Below are 20,459 nucleotides of genomic sequence, written 5' to 3'. Positions count from 1 at the left end.
AGATCGCTGCTTTCATTATGCAAAGGCCTTGTTAAAAATGAATGAAGAGATCTGATTGGTTGCAATGGGCAACTGTGCAACTTTTCCTCAGCACAGGTCTTGATAAATCTCCCCAAAGGGACTCAAACTATCCAGTGACCATATATTTTATCTTTCCCTGCTTTATTGTAGGCATATGGATGGCCACATTAGTTCTATGGCATAGAACCCTTACATGCAACTTTATATCTCAGCTTCTGGGATCCTGAACTTACCAAGGGTAAATTACAGTTAAATATCAGACTTTCAGTAGAGTTTGAATTTAGGTAATTTTGGTAAAGGCAGTAGATTGCTACAGGCACATAATATTTTATGAATTTATTTTCCAAATCTACGATTATTTTAAAACATACAGTGATCCCTCAACTTACAATGGCCTCCACATACAATAGTTTCAACATACAATGGTCTTTTCTGGACCATTGTAACTTGAAACCAGACTCAACATACAATGCTACAGACAGTCCAGATCTGTGAAACGTGTCAATGGCTGAAAGAACTGACCAATCAGAATTGGCATTTTACTGGTAAAACACCTGTATTACTAAAGTGTATGCACTGAATTTATGTCTGGTAGCGCCCCCTACAGTACAGGGAGGTATTACCTGTTCTCTACTACTCTTTACCTGTGCCAGGGATAGCTGCTCCTTTGGACACCTGGTGAGAGCGGCTCCATTTTACTTTTTTTGGGACACTGTGTTTATTGTACAGAACCCTGATGAAGCTCCTGTCCTCTACATAGACAGTGATTTACAGCTCCCAGCAGCTCTTTCTTACTTTTATATGTAAGGACTTGCTTTATCTATATTATTTATCTACTTATTTTTCTTTAATCCTCACTTTTTCCTATTTTTGGATGACATTTTGGAGCTTCAGAACCAATTATCAGGTTTCCATAGAGTTATGGTCTCAACATACAATGGTTTCAACATACAATGGTCGTCCTGGAACCAATTAATATTGTAACTTAAGGGACCACTGTACATTCCTCAAATATAGTATGTAAAGTAATTCTAGGGTGGATCGTCACCTACTTGTACTTGATCTCCGATATCAGCTGCATTACTTGATTATGCATCTAGGTCTTTGGCATGGTGAATTTATCATTGCATCTACACAGCTTTTTTGTGCACACGTGTTGCAAATATTTGTGCATATATGTTAAAAACAACAACTTGAGCAGAGATTTTGCAACATTTTCGCTTACACATCACTTTTTTAATTTCTTCCAAAACTCCTTAGGATGAAGTCAAATGATCAAATGTCGCAGGTCGCCCGATCTCACTCTAACCCCGATCACACTTTAGAACTTACTTAGATCTAAGCCATTTAGCTATGTATAAAGAATGTGCATAATTTTGACAAATAAGGTGCACATGACATACATGAAGTGCAAAATCACTTCAAATACACAATGATAAATCTCCCCTATATTCTCCTTATTTTTAATGAAAACGTCACCTCTTTGTAGCAGCAAAATATTCTTCTTGTAAACAAACAGATTTGGCTGACAGTTAATATTTATAGCATAAAATCATATGTTTGTGTTTTCGCATATAATATGTTTTCCTTTTCCATTATGCCTTAACAGAAGTCCAGAAATCCAGATGTATATAGGCATTATTGTAAATGCTGTATTTAAACATTGATGAGTCATTTAGTAATTCAATTACTGTCTCCCAAGCTTTAACTTGGAACAGTCCTTCCTTTTAACATGTTTCTATTGTTGAATTTGTGACATTGAACACAAGCCTTTAGGGAAATAATTAGAATCCGGGTGGCTGCAGCACTAAAATGATATGCTCGCCGGGCTGACCTTTCAATCAGACATTCTGATTCTTCTATGTCATTTCCTCATTAGCAGAAATAAATTGGATTTTAGGAGACCACCCTTTTCTCACTTATTATATCTGGAAAATGTTGCACATGCAAGAAATTACATTTATTTTATAATTTTTAATTTTTTTTTTGCAGAAGTCTCTTTGTTTTGGCAAACACCATATGCCGTAGAATTCCTTTCCCTCATAATAGAAAGGAGACTGTGGTTTAGTAATTTATTTTTTAATATGTATAGACATTATAGTAACCACTCCATAGACTGTGCTTTATTTACCAACATGGGAGATATTCTAAGATACAAAGATTTTGCCTGCAGACAAACTTGTAGATTCATTTTAAACTTTTTATGGCTACGCTGCTGTATATTAAAAATCTTTTTTTTATGGAACAAAAGTTTATGAGAAGTTCACTGGCTTCCAATTATGTTCTTGGACCATGAGGAGCTCTTCATGGAAATTTAAGAGCAAAACACCAAGTATACAGAGATACACATGGGAACATGAATAAAGGTTGAATTACTGACTGGGCAGTATGCCACTTTGATAGAGTGACGTGTGTGCCCTATATTCTCCAACATTGAACACATCTATAGGACAATATGGTCAGTGCCAGGTCTCCCCTGGTAAAGTTTACAGTCACTTTTTGAAGTAAGTGTTTAAGAACATTTGGTAAATCGGTCATTCCGCTTATCCCTACTCAAAAGGAAAAGTTGTTTATGATTGGAAAGTGACAAGGGGACTGTTATATATATTTTTTATATATAATTGCGCCTGTTGTCAACTGTCATTGTCATGTCTGTCTTGGTCTGTGTTCTCCCACAGCTTATTGGATCTGGTTGTGTTTGAACAGTTATATGTTCCCGGTCAGGGAATAGTTAAAGCCTTTGGCTTTCTATCCAATAGCTCTTAAGGTGTGTCTACTTAAGGTGATCTTTAATGCAAGCTCAGTTCCTGCTTCAGAGCTGGTGATTACATATGGACTTCCTGATGTCTTGCTGCTAACATGCTGGACATGCTGCTATAGAGCTTTAGGTGAAACACTCCTTGTTTGAGCTTGTAATCTACTATCTCTGTTTTAGCATGCACTTTGCATTTATCTTTGATATATATTCTGGGCTTTTACCCATGGTTAGCATGCTTTTAGTAGATTTTAATCTGTGTTTGTATAGTCAGTTTTAGGATTTGTAAGTCCTTTCTGCTATGTATCTGTTCACACTGTGTTTTCGTGTATCCGTTTTCGTGTGTTTCTATAACTAGATATCCCTGTTACCTGTCTATGGGGACTCTGTGTCTACTGGAGGTTTTCTGAGGGATTGTGATTCCTGTCTTGTGTTCAGTGTGAACAGTGTTCTATAATGATATCCTATTGTATCCGTTTTTCTGAGTTGTAACTAGGTATCCCTGTTACCTGTCCATGGGGACTCCGTGTCTCCTGGAGGTGTTCTGAGGGATTGCGATTATTCTTGTTTAGCGATAGATCCATGTTATCGGTCCATGGGGACTTTGTGTCTACTGGAGGTTCTGGGGGATTATGCTATATTCCTGTCTGTTTCTGGAGTCTGTTTAGATTCATCCATTTTCCTGTTTTGCATTTTGAACTCTATGGGGGACATTTATGAATGATTGCTATGTATTCCTTTTTTTAGTAAATTCTTACAATTTTTTTGCTTATGTGTGACTTATTTATCAACTGCTTTCAGCCTGTTGATAAATTTCTTTCACGTAAGCAAGTTTTCTTTTTTTGCTTTGCTAGTGGCTTTTTCTGCTCCATGTCTGAGCTGGAATAAATTTAGTAGTTTTTTTCATGAGATGCAACTTTTTTGCGACTTTGGCACTTGATCAATCTCTGACCACTGCATGTCAAAAATCACTTTTTGCTTTAGTAAGCAAAATTTTTATTTTTTGCTTAGGACACTGCACAATCAAAAATTAGCAGAAAAAAGAGAGTAGTCGCGCGTGTGACTTTTTTGCTACAATTTTAAGCAAAAGAAATCTACTAAATGCTTTGATAAATGTCCCCCTATATGTTTATTAGTTCTTTTTTCAGATCTTTGGAGTTTTTGTACATGCACTGATCATAGAGTACATGATCACTTAGCTAGTGTTCTCCTCTGTGCTTTACCATTGGTCTTTAGTGTCCCCTATGCGGCTCACTGATTTGTGTCCTCTGAACTTAATACTATAGAGTTCTATTTTCCTGTTATGTTTCTGGCTTGTGACTGACTGTTTATTAGTATGTGTTTTTAAAACCACTGCACTTTAGCTCAGGGAGGGACCAGCGCCCAGTTGTCGATCCACCGTTTAGGGGGAATGGTCAAGTAGGCAGGGAGAGTAGTTTTAGAGTCAGTTTAGGGCTCACTCTCCCTGTTCCCTCGGTTGTTCCCTGACCGTCATCACATCATTACTTATCAGTATATTTTACACATGCGTAATATTTTCACTTCTTCACACATTGAAAGAATTTGCTAATACAGTATCCTCAAAACAGATTTAGAGAGGCTATCCAGGAATAGAAAAACACAGCTAATTTATTTTAAAAACCACTCCATGTCTGTCTACAGGTTGGGTGGGGTATACAACTTGGCTACATTCATTTCAATGTAACTGAGCTGCAGAACCACACCCAACCCAGAGACTGATGTGTTTTTTTTTATAGAAAGTAGCTTTGTTTTTCTATTCCTGGATAACCTCTTTAATGCAAGTTTTACAGTGAACATCTCTATTGGTGTACCATAAGAAAGAAGCAGTCTCTGAGAGAATTTTAAGTGTCCCTGACATTTGCAAAAACCTTTGACATATCACACAGGCATGTGGTGGCTTTGCTAGAACCTATAAAGATCAGAGGTACAAGCCCCAATCATGTATTTGGGATTCATCTCCTGCAGTGAAAGGGAAAAGGCAACTAGCCAGGAAGTGAAGCACTCAGGTGCACACTTCTCCAAGCTCTTTCTAAAGATCAGTGGGGGTTTATGTACCCAGACCCTGACCAATCAAAACCTTTGACATGTCAAAAGTATTTGCAAATGACAGGGACACGTTAAAGGATGCCTGTATTGTAACGCGTAGACCCACTTGTGAATAAGAGCATGCAGTATCAGTTTTATTTATATGTTCAGAAAAAATATAGACTATCATATGGATTTGATTTCAGACAAGAAACCAACAACCTGGAATGTGTATATTCGTCCTATGTAAGTTTCTCCTCAACACTTCTTTTTCCAAAACTCATTGGTAAAGGTAGTTGACATGAAGATTGATCTTAGCATGTGTGTTTCTACAAGCACCTAATGTAAAGAAAACTCCATTGAGCTGGGGTCAATATAAATGGATACATCCTCTGTCCACAGCCGCAGAACATGGTGAATGAATAAAACTATAATAGTAAAGGCACACTGTTATTTGTCATCCCTATGCTTCAATGAGTATTACTTTCTCCCCTTTCACCTGGAAATCATAATTTACGAGAAACAAACTTCCCCCTATACTGTCTACTTTGCAGCTTGACTGTCTTCTACTCTTTTCCTATGTCCTTTATTGTTTTTTTTTTCTTGTGCTTTTCATTTAGTCAACCACGGCTCTATATTTTTTTCAGCATTCGAGAAAACAGGAAAGGCTTGAATATAGTAATTTAATTGTCAAAATCTGATCCCTTGCTGGAAAAGTAGGAACAGTGCACTCGTTGTACAATTTTTTTGAGCCGACGTGCGATTCATTCAGACAAGGCATCATTAGAGAATACTGTTAGCAAGCAAAAAGGTGACACCTTTTCATCTTAAAACTCAACTCTCCGTTAAATTATATTATACTCTATGTATCTTTCTTCTAAAGAACAATTTTCTATTTTTCCAACGGCTCTCAAAGCACTTTTTGCTCCGATATCTAATGCTACCCATGCCTGACTAGTAAATGGAGTTTTGTGTCTTATGTTGGAACAGAATAACAAGTTTAATTCACATAGATTTGTTAATTTCACAGAACGTTGGCATAATAGAGCTACGGTATATAATGATTTCACCTGGTCTGCCATTATCCAGGCACCATGTAAAATGAGTAAATTGGTAGAATTTATGTTACACAGCCATCTGCTGCACAGTTCTGGCTGCCATTGGAACAGTCAATTTAGGTTATTGTACTTTTATAACATATTTAATGTATGTGATATGGCCTAGGCATGACATCACTTACATAGCATAAGCTTAATTTCAGCAAAAGTTCCATAATTAAATTTACAAAGTAACAAAGTGAAAAAAAAGTACACCGATACATAAAAAAAAAAAATGACTATGTTTTACCTGTGTATCCTATTACTTACACTATCCCCTATTATATATGTGTGTTCAAGGGCAAAGCAAGTAACCTTGAGGAGCCAAAGGCAAACTTGAAATGAGGTCCTAATCCCACATATTCACTTTCAGAAGCCAGTGAATAAAAAAACATATCCTCTTTCTCTCTTGACTATTTTCCTGTTTCTTATCCTCCTTTGGGTTGTCTTTTAGTTTCCCATTGCCCTGTTCATTCCCCTGTTTGTCAATGCTTATCTGTGAGCAGAAGTTAGTCTATCTGTGAGCGGAGGTTAGTCTATCGGTGAGCAGAAGTTAGTCTATCTGTGAGCGGAGGTTAGTCTATCTGTGAGCGGAGGTTAGTCTATCTGTGAGCGGAGGTTACTCTATCTGTGAGCGGAGGTTACTCTATCGGTGAGCAGAGGTTACTCTATCTGTGAGCGGAGGTTACTCTATCTGTGAGCAGAGGTTAGTCTATCTGTGAGCGGAGGTTAGTCTATCTGTGAGCAGAAGTTACTCTATCTGTGAGCGAAGGTTACTCTATCTGTGAGCAGAGGTTACTCTATCTGTGAGCGGAGGTTACTCTATCTGTGAGCAGAGGTTACTCTATCTGTGAGCAGAGGTTACTCTATCTGTGAGCGGAGGTTACTCTATCTGTGAGCGGAGGTTAGTCTATCTGTGAGCGGAGGTTACTCTATCTGTGAGCGGAGGTTACTCTATCTGTGAGCGGAGGTTACTCTATCTGTGAGCGGAGGTTACTCTATCTGTGAGCGGAGGTTACTCTATCTGTGAGCGGAGGTTACTCTATCTGTGAGCAGAGGTTACTCTATCTGTGAGCGGAGGTTACTCTATCTGTGAGCGGAGGTTACTCTATCTGTGAGCATAGGTTAGTCTATCTGTGAGCGGAGGTTACTCTATCTGTGAGCATAGGTTACTCTATCTGTGAGCGGAGGTTACTCTATCTGTGAGCGGAGGTTACTCTATCTGTGAGCGGAGGTTACTCTATCTGTGAGTAGAGGTTACTCTATCTGTGAGCGGAGGTTACTCTATCTGTGAGCGGAGGTTACTCTATCTGTGAGCATAGGTTAGTCTATCTGTGAGCGGAGGTTACTCTATCTGTGAGCGGAGATTACTCTATCTGTGAGCGGAGGTTACTCTATCTGTGAGCGGAGGTTACTCTATCTGTGAGCGGAGGTTACTCTATCTGTGAGCGGAGGTTACTCTATCTGTGAGCGTAGGTTACTCTATCTGTGAGCGGAGGTTACTCTATCTGTGAGCGTAGGTTACTCTATCTGTGAGTGGAGGTTACTCTATCTGTGAGCGGAGGTTACTCTATCTGTGAGTGGAGGTTACTCTATCTGTGAGCGTAGGTTACTCTATCTGTGAGGGGAGGTTACTCTATCTGTGAGCGTAGGTTACTCTATCTGTGAGCGGAGGTTACTCTATCTGTGAGCAGAGGTTAGTCTATCTGTGAGCGGAGGTTACTCTATCTGTGAGCGGAGGTTACTCTATCTGTGAGTGTAGGTTACTCTATCTGTGAGCGGAGGTTAGTCTATCTGTGAGCGGAGGTTAGTCTATCTGTGAGCGGAGGTTACTCTATCTGTGAGCGGAGGTTACTCTATCTGTGAGAGGAGGTTACTCTATCTGTGAGCGTAGGTTACTCTATCTATGAGTGGAGGTTACTCTATCTGTGAGGGGAGGTTACTCTATCTGTTAGCAAAGGTTAGACTTGTGCATCCCATGGCATCCGCAATGCCTACTATCTTGGTAGGTATGCTGTCATTTTGTGCATAATAGTATACATGGTTCTAAAGTTCTTTTTCATTGTTCACTTTCTTTAAATACTGAAATGACCATAGCATTTATAACACTCAGCAAATAACTTTTATTTTCTTCATAAAAATGTAATTATGCTGAGTAGTTACAGGATACTTAAGCATTATCCTAAATGATTGAAGGACAGCTTAGAGGGACAGTGCGCTTAATGTTTGCAGAATAAACTTAAAGGGGTACTCTGCCCCTACACATCTTATCCCCTATCCAAAGGATAGGGGATAAGATGTCTGATCGCAGGGGTCCAGCCAAAGGGGACTCCTGCAATCTCCCTGCTGCACCCGGCATTCTTTTAGAGCGTCGGGTGCAGTACTGGAGGCTCATGACGTCATGGCCATGCCCCCTCAATGCAAGTCTCCCATAGACTTGCATTGAGGGTGCGTGGCCGTGACATCACGAGCTTCTGCTGCCCCGCATCACCAGTCAACCGGCAGGTAGCGAAGTTCGCTCCATCCACCGGATGTCTGAGGTGCTGCAGCTGAGATCGTGGGTGTCCCAAGAGGCAGGACCCCCGTGATCAGAAATCTTATCCAAGATATACAAAACTTCCAATCAGGGGTAATTTAAGCCAAACCATGCTGAAGCCAGTACAATTTGTGACATCACTACATAAGTATGACATATATCTTGAGGTGACAGTTGTATTTAAATATAATTTCCTGATACAAGAATATATTTTTAAGGCTGACATATGGTCAGTATTTTTAGCCAAAACCAGGAGTGAAACGGATGAGAAAAACATTAATGCAAAGATTTTAACTCACTGCTGATTTTGGCAAAAAGACTAACCAAAACATTGACCACTGTGAACCCCGCCTAAAGGGCAACTGTAATTTCTGACACCTAACACTTGATCTGTGAGGGTCTAGCTGCTGTGTTCCTCACAATCACTGAAATACAGGGGCTATGATTGTGTTCCTTCAGCTGTGATAGACTTTTTTTGAAGAGGGTGGGCTTAACAGTGTAGAGATTCATAGACTTACCATGAGTCTGTATGTGTTGGTCTTGCCTCTCTGAGAAAAAGCAAACAGAGCTTAAAGGGGTACTCTGCTGCTCAGCGTTTGGAACAAACTGTTCCGAACCCTGGAGCCGGTACCGGGAGCTCGTGATATCATAGCCCCATCTCCTCATGACTTTTGTAACTTTATAGCCCCGCCTCCTCAATGCAAGTCTATGGGAGGGGGCGCTGTCACGCCCCATCCCATAGACTTGCATTGAGGGGCGGGGCTATGACATCACGAGCTCCCGGAGCTGGCTCCAGGCTGTCCTGCCCCTTCCCATAGACTTGCATTGAGGGGGCGGGGCGTGATGTCATGAGGGGACGGGGCTATGACGTCACAAGCTCCTGGTGCCGTCTCCAAGGTTCGGAACAGTTTGTTCCAAACGCTGAGCAGTGGAGTACCCCTTTAAGGGGCATAGGGCTCAGTTGAGCAATTCCTCCCCTTTGCTGCAGCAATCAATTGGGATTTCAGTACCCCAGACGCACAGCGCCCAAAACTTCACAAATTGTCTGAATCAACAATTTACATCAAGACAACACTATAGTATTATAGGGACAATGATATCTATCACCATCCCAATATCCGCCAGATGACACTCAATCCAACCTTAAATCTGCCCTGCTCATTATCTAGTAAGAACTTATTTGAAAAGAAGTGAAATATGAAGTAAATATGTTTCCTGCTATCACGCCAAGACTTATTTTAACAGGTCTATAACACCAGCCTCTTTTGCCTTCCACTTACAGAGCATTATGGGTCATTATAATCATTATCTGCATTCAGCTTACCATCATTAGCGCTACATCAGTGTCAAAGCAGAAAGAAATATTAACATTTTTCGTGCTTCCTGGGCTGTTGTGAAATAGCTTTCCATCAATGTGGAGCTTAGCTTATCCCTTCATTATTATTATGTGAGGTGTATGGTCAGATATCTTTAGCAAATCTTCAGCCTGATGTGACCTTGATAACCCTCGGGCAGCACAGCAGCCAGAGGTGATAATCTGATCACCAGAAAATTGGCAGCAGATAAACTAAACAGAGTCCAACTATCCTAAATGGAGATCCCCCTTCCAGCCAGAGGGGACTCTTGGGAGCCTAACTCTTCCTGTGAAGTAATAATATAACCTCCCTGCTTCATTATATGGACAGTAACACTAGAAAATTATCTTTGATTTCTTACTTACCATATATACTTGAGTATAAGCCAACCCGAATATAAGCCGAGGCCCCTAATTTCACCCCAAAAACCCAGGAAAAGTTATTGACTCGAGTATAAGCCTAGGGTGGGAAATACATCATCCCCTTGTCATCATCCAGACCCCCGTCATTAACACCCTCATCATCATCACCCTGTCATCATCATCACCTGTCATAATCCCCCCCTTCATCATTACCCTGTCATCATTACCCTGTCATCATCCCCCCCTTCATCATTACCCTGTCATCATTACCCTGTCATCATCCCCCCTTCATCATTACCCTGTCATCATCCCACACCACCCCCTTCATCATCACCGCTTGTCAATGTCTGATTTAACAGTGGTCTTCAACCTGCGGACCTCCAGATGTTTCAAAACTACAACTCCCAGCATGCCCGGACAGCCATCGGCGTTCCGGGCATGCTGGGAGTTGTAGTTTTGAAACATCTGGAGGTCCGCAGGTTGAAGACCACTGCCCGGGCCTTCATTGTCATCCAGACCCCCTCCCCCCTTTAGTTCTGGACTCACCTCCTCTCGGCAGGACGTTCGGGTGAGCTGGTCCGGGCAGGACCGTCCGGAATAATGACGTTGCCTGGATAACGACGCACAGGGACGTTCAACGTCAACGTCCCTGTGTGTCGTCGTCAAGGCAACGTCATTATTCCGGGGCCGGGCGCGAAGCGCGGAGAAGAGGCCCACCCGGGGAAGATGGACAGCCCGGAATGACTATCCCTCCCCACTGGACGGTCCTGCAGCACAGATGGCCCGGACCAGCTCACCCGAACAACCCGCCGAGCGGAGGTGAGTACAAAACTAAAGGGGGAGGGGGTCTGGATGACGACGAAGGCCTGGGCAGTGGTCTTCAACCTGCGGACCTCCATATGTTTCAAAACTACAACTCCCAGCATGCCCGGACAGCCGATGGCTGTCCGGGCATGCTGGGAGTTGTAGTTTTGAAACATCTGGAGGTCCGCAGGTTGAAGACCACTGAGGGCGAAGAGTTCACTCGAGTATAAGCCGAGGGGGGTGTTTTCAGCACGAAAAATTGTGCTGAAAAATTCGGCTTATACTCGAGTATATACGGTATGCATGTTATATTCTGTAAGTAAACCTCATGCAATCGTCTGCTTGGCTTACTCTTCTTCTTGGTTTCTATCTCTGCTTCCGATCATTATGTCCCATGGCTTGTTAGACAAGACCCATACTGATTGTTTTACTTTCCCCTCTCTTTATTCCTAAATAGCTCCAAAATGGAGAATTTCATGGCTATATGGTTGCAGGAATTGTTCATAATTGTGAAAGTAATGGAGGCATTGTTTAAAGTGAACAATATATTACATTACATTAAAAGCAAAGGTATTCCTATGCAGTGCAACAGATAGTAGAGTGCCACTGCCAAATGATACATTCATCTTTGCTCAGCTACACCTATACATTTACACAATTCTACTGTACTGTATATACATTACCTATATACTATAGAAGAAATGTAATTAATTTACTGACCCCAAAAAGGCTCAAAATGTAACTACTATGATGAATATCATTTTATTTTTAGGTCACAAGTTTTATGCTGACGTATTTCATGATATATATTTACAGGGCTCGGAGATTTGTCTTTGTCAGACAGCTTGCATTCCTTTACCAGGTACATAGGTACAATTACAGGTGAAAACATAATAAGCTACCTGAGATGTCAGCGCTCAAGTCTTCTAGATTGTGCAGCATTCTGCTCTAGTTTGACAGGGTTTTTGAAGGAATTTGCTATGAAAACTTCCAATGCCCATGTGAACAAAACCCATAGATTTAACTGGAAAGGATAGGGGATAAGATGTCTGATCGCGGGGGGGGGGGGGGGGGGGGGGGCCCCCGCTGGGGCCCCCGTGATCTCCCTGCAGCAGCCCGCATTCTATGCAGACGCAGCTACGCATAGAATGAGGGCTGCTGCAGGGAGATCGTGGGGGGATAAGATGTTTTTGCCCGGAATACCCCTTTAATGATTACAATCCGGACATCTAACCAATGTTGTATTTTGGCACGTCTCTAGGACTCTCCTGTTAATTTGAATCCTTGCTATACTAATATTCTTTTACTTGCATCTTACACAGTCCATCACAGGTATAAATTAGGGGATTTCCTGGTGTATACATTCAGTAAACATCTCTGATGAATTCTTCAGAGTGGCATCTATTATACATAGAATATGAAGTAGAAATGGCAACCTTAGAGGCCCAAATGACACACTGTTGTCCTCCTTTGGGTAAAAGGGAGCTTTTTGAGATACTGTGTCAAAAGCCATGGCTTCAAAAATGGGAAAATAGTCTTAAAAGGATTGTTGTTGAGTGAAAAAAGCAACCTGTGTATAGTGTCAAAAAGCATAATAAAGCAACTTACTAATATAATGTTAGCACAGATTTCTTCATACCAGCTTTGCTCTTTCCCTTGTAGCTAAGACATTACAGCTCCCATACCTGCTCCCCCTCCTCTCCTGTCTGCTCAGTGAAAGACCAACAATGTAAACAGGGAAGCTCATATTATTGCTCATTGGATGTAATGTAAAGGCAGAAGAAAATGTTCATGTTCTTAAAAAACAGTAGGGGAACAGGGAGCTTTTAGAGAGTGTGAGAGATGTCACAACTACAAGCCAAACAGCTCAGCTGATAATGTAAGATATGTGTAGTATGACTAATAATATTATATTAGTAAGTTGCTTTCTTATACTTTTTGACACCATACATACATTGATCCTTTTGTCTATTTCCTGAATTTTTTTTAGAAATTCTTCCATTTCCATTTGGAAACTGTAAACATTATAAATCATTAGGACCTGCATTTAAATGGGTTATTAATACATTATTTCTATTTTTTGTAAGCTTTAAAGATTGAATTACAGTACTATTTCTGCACTTAACCACCAAAAAGATACATTTTAAAGGGTTACTCGCCCCTAAACAAAGGATAGGGGATGACATGTCTGTGTCCAGCAACAGGGACCACCCGCGATCTCCGCCAGGGGCTTCCGTAATCGTGTTGTCATGCCACGCTCCCTCCATTCATGTCTATCTTCCATGTCCTCTTCCCATAGGCATGAATGGAGGGGTGTGGCAGCTGTGTTCACCAGTCATCTGGCATGGAGCGGCATTCGCTCCATGCACCGAATGACTGGGGTGCCACTGCAGAGATCTCGGAGGTCCCCAGGTGCCGGACCCCCGCAATCAGACATGTTATCCCTTATCCTTTGGATAGGGGATAATATGTCTAGCGACAGAGTACCCCTTTAAAGAAAAACAAGTGTTCCACCGTATATTTTGTGGACTATTGGCTGACAAAAGTATTCATGCAAAGTAATTGGAACAATCAATTTGACTTACCGCATTACTGCAAGGAATGTCCTTCACTTTCAGCCATGCAAGATCTAAAGTGCCTTCACCCTTATAGCAAGATTGTAGTCTTTCTTTAATTCTATCATTAATCTGTTTAAGAGCAAACACACACAAGGCAGACTCATCCAGTGATTTTGTTCGCCTCTTCTGACCCTTAGAAAAGATGGTAAATAGAACATCATCGCCAGGTTTAATTCCTAAAGACCTTGCAAGAATGGATCCAGCTTTGGACAAATAAGCTGCCTGAAGAAGCCTGTACTCCACTCCATTCTTTTCACACCCAATGGGAACCTCAACATATGAATTAAAAGCTGTGTCCTCTTTGCACAAGCGTACTAACTTGGATGTATAGACCTGCTCTTTTGTAGTGGAACCAGGTGGAGATGTCATCTCTGGTTGAAGCGTCAAGAAGTAAACAAAGTTTGCACTGCTAAAGCCATATATATAGTAAATATCAAAGTCTGGAATCACATTAAATGTATCTGAGGGTATTTTTATCATTGACGCCACAAATTCATCATGGAACACATATGCAAACATCCCATCAGCTTCTGAGTTCCTGGTAAGTTTTCTACTGGAGATGGTAGGAAAATACTCTGGTTTCCCATCGACAGATGTGGCGATAAACAATTTATCATCTAAGTTGTTGTTCGAAACAATAACTCCAAAAACAGAGCCACTCTCATTAACCCCTGAAAGGTAATGTTCTTTTTTATGAAAAGGCTCGCCAAGTTTAAAGAGGTCTTCCAATCTGAGAAGCTTACAGATACCCTGATAAAGACTGCCACAGGCTATTAACCTATTTTCTTTATAGTCAATTAGCAGCATTTTGTTGACATTGTTAGTAAATACCAACGGCTCATTGCAAGGCTGGACTATCCTAGGAGGATAACACTTTGGGTTGTCTTCATCTGGTCCAGTCTGGTGGGTCAGTAAGACCTTCAAATCTTCAGAAAGTTTATAGATTCTGTTAATAGCTCCTAGGTAAATGTGTCCAGTTCTTTCATCCACAACCAAGTGATTGAAAGTCCAGTCAGCTTGTTCAGCATAGAAAGTTGTGAAGTTTCTTTTTGTCTGTGAAGTCTTTTGGGAAATAGCTGACACAGTGGCTAATAACATAAAGTGGAAAATGGTGCAAATCCAGCTCCACCTCACAGATGCCATATTTGTAAGCAAATGTTATTTTGTGATCTTCAGTATAATACGTTTGCTCCCTTTGGTCCTGTAAAGAAATAAATACACATGTCAATAGATGGTCCAATGAATAGTATTTTATATCATATAGTAAGAGAATATTTTGAAAGACAGATTCCTGAAGTAAACTAATCCTTATTGGAACATAACTTATTGGAAATTCTTTAATAGGTATAAATTAATTTCAGCAAATGCTATAAACAGTATAATACATAATTTAAATTGAATAATTTTCATGTTTTCTTTTTTGTTTTGTATTTCATTTAAGTGCCGAAGCAATAAAGCATTGATTTGATAACGTTTACCTTCCTATATCAGTGTCTCTTTAAGCCTCTCTTGTCTTACAACTGGATGCCTTTTATGCTAAAAGAGCACCATGTAGATGGGATGTGAGTAGCATGCAACAGCAAACTCCTTAGATCCTGCTTTTCTATAATACTTCCAATCCCATTTCCCCCAGTAAAAGCTACAACAATAACTTGAAGGAGCATCATCAGAGGAAACAACATCTCAGTTAGGCTGGGTTCACATATATCCATCGTCCGGCATAGTTTCTCTCTGGCGTGCACCGGAGGGAAACTGATGCTAGAACTGGTCCCATTCATTTGAATGGGACAGTTCACATTCATCCAGGGTCTCAATTTTGATGCCAGATGGTTGGACACGCCGGACGGCACAGGGCAATTTGCTGCGTTCCCCAGTCCGGTGTCTAGAAACAATGGATGCCAGATGCAACACATCTGATGGTAAGTGATGCACGTTGTCATCAGTAATGGCATCAGTTGCGTCAAGATCTTGTCTGAGTTCACCTATGCCGGACATATGTGTATCCAGCTGTACTGGTCCTCACCACTATTTGCCTAATAATGTTTCATACATATTTTTTTTTCTTCAAAACTAAAGGCTACAATGTGTAAGGAAAGCTTTCCTATGCATGCGCCAAAGCATAACAAAGGGGCTCCATAGTGCAACTGGACGGAGATCGAAATGAGCCTGGGAGTGAAGCGTACACCGGGGCATCTCTCTACTTGTTCTGATGATTCTGGGTTGTGAAAACTCAGACTCTGAAAGATCAAAACTTTTGAAATGTCTCTATGACATGTCAAAAGTTTTCTTAATAGGGGTACTCCCGTGGAATTTTTTATTTTTTTTTAAATCAACTGGTGCCAGAAAGTTAAACATATTTGTAAATTACTTCTATTAAAAAATCTAAATCCTTCCAATACATTTTTATGGGCTGCATACTACTGAGGAAATGCTTTTCTTTTTGGATTTCTCTGATGTCATGACCACAGTGCTCTCTGCTGACCTCTGCTGTCCATTTTAGGAACTGTCCAGAGCAGCATATGTTTGCTATGGGGATTTTCTCCTGCTCTGGACAGTTTCAAAAATGGACAGCAGAGGTCAGCAGAGAGCACTGTGGTCGTGACATCAGAGAAATAAAAAAAAAAAGCATTTCTTCTGTAGTATACAGCCCCTAAAAAGTACTGGAGTGATCAAGATTTTTTAATAGAAGTAATTTTCGAATCTGTTTAACTTTCTGGCACCAGTTGATAAAAAAAAAAAAAAAAAAGTTTTCCACTGGAAAATCAACTGATGCCAGAAAGTTAAACAGATTTGTAAATTACTTCTATTTAAAAATCTTAATCCTTCCAGTACTTAGCTGCTATATGCTCCACAGGAAGTTATTGAATATCCTTTCTGTCTGACCACAGTGCTCTCTGCTGACACCTCTGTCCATGTCAGAAACTGTCTGGAGCAGGATAGGTTTACTATGGGGATTTGCTGCTACTCTGGACAGTTCCTAAAATGGACAGAGGTGTCAGCAGAAAACGCTGTGGTCAGACAAAAAGGAAATTAAAAAATAAAAGAACTTCCTGTGGAGCAAATAGCAGCTGATAAAGCATTAAGATTTTTAAATAGAAGTAATTTACAAATCTTTTTAACTTTCTGGCACCAGTTGATTTAAAAAAAAAATGTTTTCCAGGGGAGTACCCCTTTAAATGGCCCTTAATATCAATAGTAAACAAACTAAAAAAAAAAAAAAACAATATTGGTACAAAACTATTCATAGTTTTCCCGATTATTTCTAGGGATAAGACATATAAGAACACAGTGTGGAATAGAGAAAGGACGCCATAAGGCCACAGTGAAATACCCGGTAGGAATTTTTCCGCTCGGTGTACAGATAATCAGGTCATTCTAGTACACTTCAATTTCAATGGCAATTAGGAAATAAAAGAACAGAAGGAAACAAAGTCTTGGTCCATTTCTGAGTCATGGTATAAATCCTATCTTCAATGGTCTCATATCATTTTACTAGTGGAATGAGAGCAATGTGTTTAATGAACAGACTTGCTATAAACACTTCTGGTAATGATTCTTCTACATACTAATTCACAATAAATTAATGCTGGTAAATTAAAATGGTCTTAATATTCAGCTTCATCGTGGTTTTCACTTTGCCCTAACATGAATGATTCATTTGTCAGACACTTGCTGTAAAGAAGAAGAAAAAACAGTTTCCAGAATATCCCTTTTAATGTCAACTCATTTTTCTACATTTATTAAATGGCTAAAATTCAATTTAATGTTTTTATTGAAAACTAATGATAACTTTACTTAAATACCCAATGCATATAATATTTCTAACTGGAAAAAAACAGAAAGAATTAGTTGTGTGAATTAAGACATTATTAATCTTGTTAACCTCTTTTCTCCTGGACAAACCCTGCCCATTAATCTGGAACCAGATGGTAACACTACTGTATTTAACAGACCAGGCAAGATTAATATCCTCTGTTGCCAAGCAACTTCACACAGATGCTATGGGCAATGTAGGGGTGAAAGGGTTAGAGTGCCATGCTAAGGCTATGTATCACTGAAAGGATCCCTCCGGCATTGTTGTTTTGTTGTCGAAACAGCTCTCTAGTCTGTAAAATCTCTCTGTATTCTGCGATTATAAGGATTGAAAATGACTCTGGGTCACAAACCAGATCTCTAATGGGTGTAACACCTTATCACAGCCAACAAAACGCCCTTCTATGCAACCATTCAAGAAGGCGTCTTATTCAAGAACAGTGGCTGAGATTTTGCAATATGTGTGAAACCAAATAAATGGTGCTTTGCCTTTAACAACCACTTATAGCTCAAAATATAATAAATATAAAATATGAAAGCGGAGCTGTGATTGGTTGTTATGGGCAAATCCCTCCAGTTTTTGTGTTTTTATGGCACTTAAGAATGCTACATGGATGTCTGTGCCAGCTGTAGAGGATGCCCACCTATTAACAGATGAGCTCCTGCCCTGAAGAGCTAAATGTAAGGACCCCCCAACCCATTTAGTTAAAGTGACATTTATCATAATTTTATCATATTATCATATATTTGTTAGGAAAACTACACAGTTCCTTCAAACTGGCATAAATGTTTGGCATGGTAATGGCACAGGTACTTGCAGGAGCTGCTGCAGGCTGTATTGTACATGAATTAACTCTAATATTGGGTTTTTAACCTTCTAGGTGCCACAATACATGATGATTGCAACATCAAAATGGGAAGAGAGGATCCCCTCTGTTAATTCATCACTCATGATACAATCACAAGGTTCCAATGGGTTATCATGGCAGCTGAGGGGGCCATTGAAGGCCCCAAAGGTCTGCCATCTTATTACACCAATTAGGCCCTAAGACACCTGTCAGTCTTACGCTGATGGCCATAGAACACTGGAATACTATTACTGCACTGTATTATATGAAAGAAAAAAATGCCAGAATTTCAGTTTTTTTTTTTTATCCCAACAAAACTAGTAGGGAGTCATATTTACCCTGAAAATTGTACTAATGAAAACTTCAACACATCCAACAAATAACAAGCACTAAAATAGCTTCATCGGTGCATAAGTAGTAGAATATAAAATAAACAACAGAATAACAATAATATGTCATTGATAATGCTGAGTAAACACAAAAACAAAAACCCCAAATGCATTGCATTGTGGTCAAAAAAAGTTTGTTGGTTTTACATTTTGCTGGTGAAGTTTGTTCAGCGCCAGGAGTATCCTGCTATGCTACCTAGAACTGGAGCAGGATGGCTGCATATCGACCATTATTTGCCATACACACCATTCCTTTGTTGTGTATGGTTCACACAACCAGCTGGGGTAAGTGGATTTTATCTCTGTTTTTGTTCACCCTTTTCTAACATAATACACTTTAATTTTAGACTTTTCAAAAGTGGCATGATAGGTGCAAATGAGAATTAATGTGCCTTAGGGATTCATAAATTGGCATAAGATAAGGTGCAAACTCAAAAATAGCTTCAAAGTAGACAAAAAAGTGACTCCATAATAAATTACGCCCTGTATTTTTCAATACTATATTTCCCAAAATTGTATTATTGCCAATGCAACCTGTCCTACAAAAAACGAGCCATTAAAAAGCTATATTAACAGAAGAAAAAGGTTTGGTCATGGAAGAAAGATTAAAAAAAAAAGGAAAACAATTGCCACGGCCAGAAAGAGTTAAGGTATCAGAACATTGTTTCCCAACCAGTGTGACTCCAGCTGTTGCAAAACTATAACTCCCAAGAAGGCCCAGACAGCCTTTGGCTGTCCAGGCATCCTGGGTGTTATAGTTTTTCGAGACACATTCATTGGAAAACACTGCATTAGAATCAAATCAAGTAAAGAAGAGATGGGTTATGAAGGTTAGATTCTTAAAGAGTACCTGTCATGATCTTGTTAAATTTCCTAATCCTCCCAGTTCACTGCCCCCATCATGATAAACCACTCCCTGCCTTTATTTTTTTGTTTTCTATCTTGAAATGTCTCTGTATTTTCTGCTCAGTCAGATTCACAGAATGGGAAGGGGCGTAACCCAGCAGGCGTAACATCATCTGAAGCCATACAGGGGAGAACTTCCTCCCTCACTCTGCTAAACACAGCCCAGAGCAGTTCAGTGTGAGATTAGCTGTGATTGGCTAAGGCTGCACACACACCCCCCTCAGCACTCCAGACTGCATTTCCTGATTTTGGTTTTCTTCCAGGCCAGCAGGAGTGCAAAGTCTGTGTAAGAGATGGGGGGGGGAAACGTGCTCTGGACAAGCATAATATTTTTATTTTATTTTTTACCATAAGGAGTGCAATAGCAAAATTTTATTTTAATGACAGTGCCCATTTAAACACTTGTCAGATTCTTCAAAGATTGAAGAAGAGACAATAAAATGAAATCAAAGTGTATGTTGTTGCACACAGTGCATGTGTATGTGACTGCGAACACCAATAATGGCATTAATATGTATAGATAACACACATTTTCCCTTAAACACAAAACATGAAACAAAGACACACATCCATAGAATGTAGCCCGCTTTCTGGAAGATCATTTCAAATGTGTGTATTCCTAATCCCAGGATTCGCCGATATTTAATGAAGTCGTTGGGTCACATTGAACATTAAGCTGTATTCAGTTTGGGGAATAAAAACCCTGATGCTAAGACACCAAACGTTGTAATCGCTCGATTGTATCCAGTTTGCATTTGGAAAAAAGCAATGCCAGAAAGTGCCCAGCTGTTCCTGGGAAAGCACACCAAGCATCAGTTTCAGATCACTTCCAGCAAGCAATGAAGAAGGAGCTTAGTGACTCTGCCAGAGGACACCTAAGGCAAGAGCTATGAAGTAAATAAAACCCAG

The 20,459-nt window shown here is 40.1% G+C and overlaps 1 protein-coding gene across 7 annotated transcripts in view; it reads right to left on the bottom strand.

Annotated features, from left to right (window-relative positions):
- The window catches only part of PLXNA4 (plexin A4), an 821,522-nt gene that overhangs the window by 686,260 nt on the left and 114,803 nt on the right, over window positions 1-20,459 (bottom strand). For all 7 annotated transcript variants that reach the window (XM_056573189.1, XM_056573191.1, XM_056573188.1 and 4 more), the window contains one exon: window positions 13,562-14,795. In XM_056573189.1, the coding sequence (XP_056429164.1) occupies window positions 13,562-14,737 (1,176 nt within the window). In that variant the 5' untranslated portion in view covers window positions 14,738-14,795. The remainder of the gene's footprint in view (window positions 1-13,561; window positions 14,796-20,459) is intronic.

The sequence above is a fragment of the Hyla sarda genome, chromosome 4 (assembly GCF_029499605.1).
Source record: "Hyla sarda isolate aHylSar1 chromosome 4, aHylSar1.hap1, whole genome shotgun sequence".
Classification (NCBI taxonomy): domain Eukaryota; kingdom Metazoa; phylum Chordata; class Amphibia; order Anura; family Hylidae; genus Hyla; species Hyla sarda.
Note: the sequence above shows the minus strand (reverse complement) of the source record. Positions and strands in the feature narration are given on the sequence as shown.